The sequence below is a fragment of the Apteryx rowi genome, unplaced genomic scaffold (genome assembly GCF_003343035.1).
Source record: "Apteryx rowi isolate R43461 unplaced genomic scaffold, aptRow1 scaffold_12, whole genome shotgun sequence".
Classification (NCBI taxonomy): domain Eukaryota; kingdom Metazoa; phylum Chordata; class Aves; order Apterygiformes; family Apterygidae; genus Apteryx; species Apteryx rowi.
In genome coordinates this window covers 4,065,137-4,073,072 of record NW_020447419.1, presented here as the reverse complement: position 1 = coordinate 4,073,072, position 7,936 = coordinate 4,065,137, and the positions used below count along the sequence as shown (strand labels likewise).

The 7,936-nt window shown below is 46.8% G+C and overlaps 1 protein-coding gene across 1 annotated transcript in view; it reads left to right on the top strand.

Moving 5' to 3' along the window:
• Nucleotides 1-1,418: 1,418 nt before the first annotated feature.
• The window catches only part of PTH2R (parathyroid hormone 2 receptor), a 33,454-nt gene continuing 26,936 nt past the window's right edge, over nt 1,419-7,936 (top strand). Inside the window, exon 1 of the mRNA XM_026088043.1 lies at nt 1,419-1,487. Within this exon, the coding sequence (XP_025943828.1) occupies nt 1,419-1,487 (69 nt within the window). The remainder of the gene's footprint in view (nt 1,488-7,936) is intronic.

The window sequence follows — 7,936 nt, the reverse complement described above, 5'->3', positions numbered from 1 at the left end:
TCTGGATTAGGAGAGTGGATTCCTGCCTGCCTCGGGCCAAAGCGCAGGCAAGGCAGGGGAACCTCTGGAGCTCTGGCGCAGAGGGCACGGTGTGGTGTTTGCAGCCCTGCTGGTGCAATGGAGCTTCTTCTGTGGTCAGAGCTCACATGCTGTCTGCGGTGCTCCCTTTACGCTGTGTTCACTTTTGTTTTATTACATACAATGCCCAGAAATGGAACTGCGGTTAGATACTCTTAAACAATTTTTCACTGCAGTCCAAGCGAGTGACATTGATGAAAGAGTCTGAATAAAGTGCACTGTGAACTGATCCCAAGAACATTTGGATTTAACTGGCTAACTACTGTATGCAGAGTGATGTCTTCTCCTTTTCCTACTTACAGAAACAGAATAGATGACGAAATACTTCCTATGTCCTCCTTTATCTAATTAGTTGATAAACTTAGAGGCCTTCAAATATTAGATCCAAGAACTCCAGATGCTTTTATTAGAGCATTAGCTATCAAAACACAGGGTAGAAACCCAATGTACAGACTCTCTACAGACAAATGTTTCCTGAGTCTTTTCAAGTAATGCTATTATTTAGCAGCTTTGCCACACTTCAGCCTATGATGTATTTGTAATACCATTGCTACTGGATGCTTGCACAAAGGTTTCTATATGATGGATGGAAAGTGCCATTCGGTTTCATTTCTTAATCTCGGACGTCTCATAGTCTTTCATGAGATCCTCCTTCACAAGCACAAGAAGCTGGTGACTCTTCTTTTGCTTCTGCTCTCCTTCCCTTACTTTTTATTGTTTGGTTCTTTTACTTGAGATTTAATACGTCCTTTCCCTGAATAAGCATTTAGGCAAAATTGTTGGGATTCACATGGATGTTACTGTAAATATTTGCTGCTCCAGAAAGCAAGGAGGACAGTGAGGAAAACTGAGTATGAATTGGCAATCAAGCAATTAAAATCAGTGACTGAGTTACACTGGCTCAGGACCAGGGCCTACTCCCATCAGAGGGGAAAACAAGGCAAGCAGCACCAGAAGTTGCACTGCTGTCTGGGGAGGCAACTGGGAGGCAGCGACTTGGCCAGGGCAAAATCCCACCTCCAAACCCAAAGCGTGGCCAGGCCAGCGCATGGCGGGGCAGAGCCGCTCTGCAGCCCGGGAGCGGCTCGGGCCTCACAGCAGCACAGATAAAACCAGGGGAAGGCAGCCCTACGGGTGGGTGGTCTTGTTGCCGCGCCGGCGGCCAGTCGGTCGGGCTGTTAGGGAGACCGTTAGTCCGTTAACGGTCAAGACGAGCGCGCGGGAGCAGCGCGCATGCGCGCGCGGTGGGCGCCGGCGGTTGGGGCTGCTCGCGCGCCTCGGCGGGCGGCGCGGGCCAAGTTGCGGGCGGGCTGCGGCGGGGAGAGCGGCCGGCGGGCGGCATGGCTGCGCGGGGGCCGCGCGCCCTGGGCTGGCTGGCGCTGAGCGGGTGCCTGCTGGCCGTGGCGCAGGTAGGAGGGCGGGCAGCGCGAGGGGAGCCGCGCGAGGGGAGCCGCGCGAGGGGAGCCGCGCGAGGGGAGCCGCGCGAGGGGAGCCGCCGCGGCCGTTGCCCCGGCCGGCGCTCGTGTGGCGGCGCGGGGACGGACCGTTGCCTTCGGGCGGGTTTTCTGTGCGTGCGCCTGGAGCCGGCGGTGGTTTCCGTGCTGAAGTAAAGCGTGGCTGGGGCGGTCTGCCTGCTCTCAGCCCCGTGCCTTTTAAGAAGGCTTTAAAGACTTGCTTTACTTTCTTGGAGACCGCGCTGCGGCGCTGGGGGAGAGCCTGGCGGCCCCCCTTCGGGGCTTTCCTCCCTGGCTGCGCTGTGCTGCGCTGCTTATTTTGCGCACTCGGATTTGCTTTGCCCTGAAGTGGGGGAAACTTGCAGTGGTTAAGGACAGTCGGTGAAGTTGGGATTTTTTCAGGGCAAGTGCTTGGGACTTGTTCTGAAACTTAAAAATCCAGCTCTGTTCTCACCAGGTCTACTCTGAAGTGACTTCCTCGTACAGACTTCAGGTGCAAAATAAGGTAGGTCTGATGAGCTTCATTTCACGGAGTCTCCCTTGCTCGGTGGTCCCGGTCCCTCCCTGCTCGTCTCTGCTGGGCACGGGCTCTCGGGCTGGGTGCCTGGGGGCCGCTGAGCACTCAGTGTGCTTGGCCCCAAGATGCACGTTATGCTTGTGGGGCAGCATATGGATTTACTTACTGCTCAATAGCCCTGCCTGTAGCAGAGTTTCTGTAGCGCTGTTCTTCATTCAAATCAGGATTAAGCCTGCCTTTTTGAAGAACGGGCTAGACTTTGGTACAAGCACAGAACCAAATAGCCTTCAGAGCTGGACAGGATCAGGCACCTTCTTGGAAATCCACTAGGAACCTTTCAGAATTGGCATCAGGGAGCACCTGTTTGCTCCAAAGTGTAAAACACTCTCAATTTGAGCAGAGACGATAAACGGTGCTTCCTGAAAAAACAAACAGCATAGCAAAGGCAAGATGAGGGATGTACTTTGTTGCTGGTTGCGCAGTGTTTCAAAAAGAGGAGAGCTAGTCTGGCTATCAGGGTAGTGTCCTAAAACCTCCAGAACTCTTCTGAGTGTAAATGCACAAAAGCTAGAGGACACTAGTGCATTAGCAATGGGTTCCTGAGAAGTACCTCGTACAAGGTTACACAGGATTCCAGCCCACCTAATGGGTTTTGGACTTCTTTGAATATAGGGGCCGGAAATGGGGGAATGTATTTCTCTGAGTTTGAAGTGTGATGGATGTGCAGTGCTCATGTTAGTCCATGAGCAAAAAAGACCAGTTATTGCATTCTGTCTTAGGTCTTCAGGCACACAAGGTGAAAAACTGGTAATTTGATCTTTCAGTGATTATTTTTCATTGCATGATTCTACAAGGAAAGGTTACTTTCTTTCTGCCTCCTTCAGGTTGGAGAGGGGCAAAGGCAATGTCTACTTTTATACTGATTTTTCTGGAGTAAAATTAGTTCTCAGTATGCTTTTGGGTCAGAAAAGGCATTTTCTGCTTCAGGAAGGATCTGTCTTAGCAAAGCGGAAGCACAATTGATGGCCTTGACTGTTTGCTAGAGAAGATAGGTTATTAGAAAACTGCAGTTTAACAAGTACCAACCATACCTCAATTAGGATATGCTGATTACTGTCACTAACACTCCTAGCCTGTGGCAAATGTGAGGTGGAATGCACTAGTCTGGGTCTAATTCACTGACATTTAAGTTACTGTGTCTTACCTCATGCTTGCTGCTGTCTTCAGACAGTGCAGCTTGTCTGCTGGCTAGTGGCTTGTTAAAACATAATGATCCGATCACATATCGGACTTGCAGCCCTGTGCTTAAGAAAACAGCATCTCTTTCAGTCACTGTTTGCTTTTGAAAAGTGTACTCCAGGAATGACAGTGATGTTGCTATCCCAATTTAGACCTGTCTCCAGAGATCCCAGTCGGAACAGGACACCATTCTGCTAAGCAGTGAACAGCCAGCATGGCCCCGGAGACAATCTTTGTCTATAGACAAAATGAACAATGCAAAAGTTTGTCCAGCTCATAGGCGAGGCGGGTGGGAGTGACTGAAGAGCACATATTTTGCTGGTGTCAGCGACCACTCCCCATAAAAGGCTTCCTATCCCAAGCTACAAGGAGATGTGTTGAGGATGCTCAAGGTATGTGGTAGAGTTCAGTGCTGAGCCTTGATCTTAAGACACCATGCGACTCAGCTATGAAAGACTTTCTCTAGGCAGAGTGTCACCATGTATTAATGCATGCTAATGGCATGCTACTGTGTTTAAAAACAAACAAACAAAGAGCCAGGAAAAATGTGTTAAAATAACACTAAGTGGGTAAAAGGGACCTAGGAACTTAAATATGATCAGGTAATAGAACTGAAATTTGTCTTACCAAAGAGTAATACACTTCTAGTTCTGCATGTGTGTTCTACTCATTTCATGGTAAAAATAGATTTCCCTGATCACAGAACATGTATTTTGAAGGCAATGTATGCATATTCTCCATGTTTGCTGGTTGTGTAGAAAAAGTCCTATGTAACTCTTCTGTCCCAAACCTATCTGTTCAGTGCTGGGCTAAACCATTTTTTGCAGCCACCAAGAAAATACAGTGGCAACTGAGTTGCTTTCCCTTTGTGTAATAGCTTTGACCAGGGTGCTTGCTTGTCTTCCACCTTGGTAATCAGATGGTTTTGTAAGTATTGCCTTTTGTCGTGTTACCTAGCATCGTTAACTTACTATCTTTACTGAAGCCAGCAGATGAGACTCATTGAATGAAAAGCAAATCCTGCTTAAGATCCACCATATCCTTCCCTAGCATTTTTAAGGTTAAAGTCCTCTTTGAACTGAAGCAGCAGCATGGAGCTTTCAGTGGGGCCTCTTTTTTGTTCTTAATAAACACAGGTGGTGTGTGGTTAGCCAGCCTTATTCTGCAGAAGTCCTTGTTGCTAACTGTTAGCAGGTAATGTGTTACTCCCTAGGAGAAAAAAACCCCCAAGCCCTCCAAATTCTCTGTAAATCTTTGCTCCTGGTGAGCTCAGCAGCAAGATGATAATAGTTTAACACCAGTGCTGGCTTGGCAGCTGTGGCCAGGGGGCCTCATCCCTTCTCTGTCCACCTCCTTAAAGAGATTTGGAAATGTCTGCCACCTTTTCCTGTGTTCATGAGTCTGGTGCCTGGACTGACTGACTAATGCTCTAAATTCTTACCTGATCCTAAGAAAAAATAAGCCTGGCTTCTGGCTTATTGCAGTACAGACCATTGGACACCTTCTTTCTGTCTCTAATTGGTTACTAAGTAAGTGCACTTAAAAGAAATGGCTGCAAGTACCATAGTGGAGTGAGGAAAACAGTGCTATTCCAGATAAATGAAGCCCTATATTTGCCTTAGCTTTCTTTCTTTTCATATGGCTTCCTCTCTTTGGCTCCATGCATTCTTCCTTACTAAAACAGGCCAGGAGTACTCATGCAGCCCTTCAGCTGAAGGGATGTCTGCTCTGCATGGGAGAAGCAGTTGAACATGAGACACTTTCTTGTTAGCGTGCAGTTACAGTTGTGACTGAGATTGATCTGTGAATGACAACTGGACAGTCATTGCAGATGAATGAAATACCTTTAAGGTGGAGTTGTGGAGGCTTAGAATAGAAATGATCCATAAAATACTTTGTTCTTATGATGATATGGTTGCTGAGCAACTTATCTCTTAGTGAGCCAGCTAGTCTTTTTTTGTTTGTTTGCTTTAAGAAAAGTAAAAGCTGGGCCTGATGTTGATTTTGCAGTGATAAGATAACATTTTATTCTTCTATATACATTTCTAAAGTTACCTTCCACTGGAAATCATGATTATGGCAAAAACCAGTGAAACTATGCTAATAACCTGGTTCATCTTGCCATTGAGGAAAACACACTGTAAATGTGGGAACCTTAATCAGTGCTATTGATGATATAAGCCAGTGTCATTCCTTGGAGTTGTTTTAATTCAGAGTGATAGGTCATTATCTAATGACCTTCTGAAGAGGTTTAATAAGCTTTTGCTTCCTTAAGCAGCTGTTGTCTTGTGTGTCTATTTCCTAATAACTTTTGAACCTGTCAGCCAAATCATGTTTGGCAGGACGGTTTCTGCATGAAGCTTGTGTGGATTTTGTGACAACAAGCAGCTGGAGCAAGGAGAGGAGAGCCTGCCGTTTCCCCCCCCATTCCCCCTTTTGGACAGCACTCTGTCAGTCTGCAAACTTCGGAAGAGATGCCTGGCTGTATAGGAGAAGGTGGAGCTTGCATCATTGAGATGCTAAAATCACAGAATGGTTGAGGCTGGAAGGGACCTTTGGAGATCATCTAGTCCAACCCACCTGCTTAAGCAGGGTCACCTAGAGCATGTTGCCCAGGACCCTATCTGGATGGCTTTTGAGTATTTCCAGGGATGGAGATTCCACAGTCTCTCTGGGCAACCCGCTCCAGTGCTCAGTCATCCTCACAGTTTTAAAAAAAGAAAAAAAAGCTTTTTTTATATTCAGTTGGAATTTCCCGTGTTTCAGTTTGTGCCCATTGCCTCTTGTTCTGTCACTGGGCACCACTGAAAGGACTGCGTCTGTCTTCATTGCACCCTCCCTTCAGATATTTATACGCATTGATAAAATCCTCTGAGCTTCTTTTCTTCAGGCTGAGCAGTCTCAGCTCTTCTCAGCCTTTCCTCATGTGATAGACATTCCAGCCCCTTAATCATTTTAGTAGCCCTTCATTGGACTTGCTCCAGCAGGTCCATCTCTCTTATACTAGGAAGCCCAGAACTGGACACAGCTCTCCAAGTGTGGCCTCATCAGCGATGAGTAAAGGAGAAGGATCAGCTCCCTTGACCTGCTGGCAACACTCTCGCTAATGCAGCCCAGGATACTGTTGGCCTTCTTGCTGTAAGGGCACATTGCTGGCCCATGTTCAGCTTGTCCACGAGGACCTCCAAGTCCTTCTCTGCAAAGCTGCTTTCCAGCAGGTGAGTCCCTGGCCTGTTCTGGTGTGTGGGGTTATTCCTCCCCAGTGGCAGGACTTTGCACTTTCCTTTGAACTTCATGAGGTTCCTCTCTGCCCATTTCTCCAGCCTGTTGAGGTCCCTCTGAATGGCAGCACAGCCCTCTGGGGTATCAGACACTCCTTCCAATTTTGTATCATCAGTAACCTTGCTGAGGGTGCACTCTGCCCCATCATCCAGATCATTAGTAAGTTGAACAGAATCATTAGGTGAACTAACAACATGATACAAACCTCTAGGAGACGAGAATTCAATAGTTCTTGGTTCATGGAACTAGTTTCTTCAAGCCATAGTCATTACAGACCTGAGATCATAGCATAATTTCAGGGGTTTTTCCACATGTAATAAGTTGTCCTTGCTAGATGACACCAATATTTTAAACTCAAATTCACCTGAACAGACCTTGTGGCTTTGGAGGGCTTGATTCATATGGTGTTGAGGCATTATCAGGTGTTTGGGGGAGTTTGCTGTGGGAAGAACTCATGTTTTGACTCGCTTTTCACAAGTCTATTCATGTAACCTGTCCTCTAACTATAGAGACAGTCTCCAGTACTGCTTAGAGATGGCATTGCTGTGCAAGTGTATAAATAAAGAGATTACCAAGATGTGCCCTTTTATTTCTTGGAACCTAGCCATTGATTTTCTTAACAAAGGACAGTGTTCTCAAGCTCCCCATGGTGCTACATACAAAGAGTAATCCACTTCACTTGCCTATGGGTTCCTCTAGGTAATTAGTAGGGATTAACTGGGGAAAATACAGTCCACTATCAGGTTTCAGAGAAACTCTGCAGGATTATGCTCATTGGAGCCACTTCTCTCTGATCACTTTTTTGGTTGTTTTACTTCCCAACATTCAGTTGCTTTTTTCCTTTCCTTAATTGTTTCCAGAATATTTTTATCTTAGAGTGACTCCTTTGCAGTACTGAACTGGGTGTATTTTCCTTTGAGGTTATCCTGTTGAAATAAAACTGCTGAAAGCTCTGCCTTTACCTCACCTTTATGCAATGGACAGTTTGAGTTGTTCAGTTGTATATTGTGTGCATTCAAAGCAGTCCAAATTGATCCAGTTATCCAGAAGGAGGGGAGACTTTTGCCATGCTCAGGTTGAGTGTAGTCTTTAGAGACTGCAGGGCCTGGCAGGCCAGAGCAAGAGAGCAGAGGCTGAGATGCCGCACAGGGAAGCGACGAGCAGCCAGGCAGGTGTCAGAGGCCACACGGAGGGCTGCCAAAGGTATGGAATGGCTTCTGTAAGAAAAAGGGGTTAGGGAAGAATTACTGTGTAAAGAAACAGTTTGGAACAGGGCATTGTAAAAGTCTGCAAAATCATGAGTGGCAAGGAGCAGGTGAATGGATGTGCAGACTGTACACCTTCTCATCTGACACAAGAATCGGGC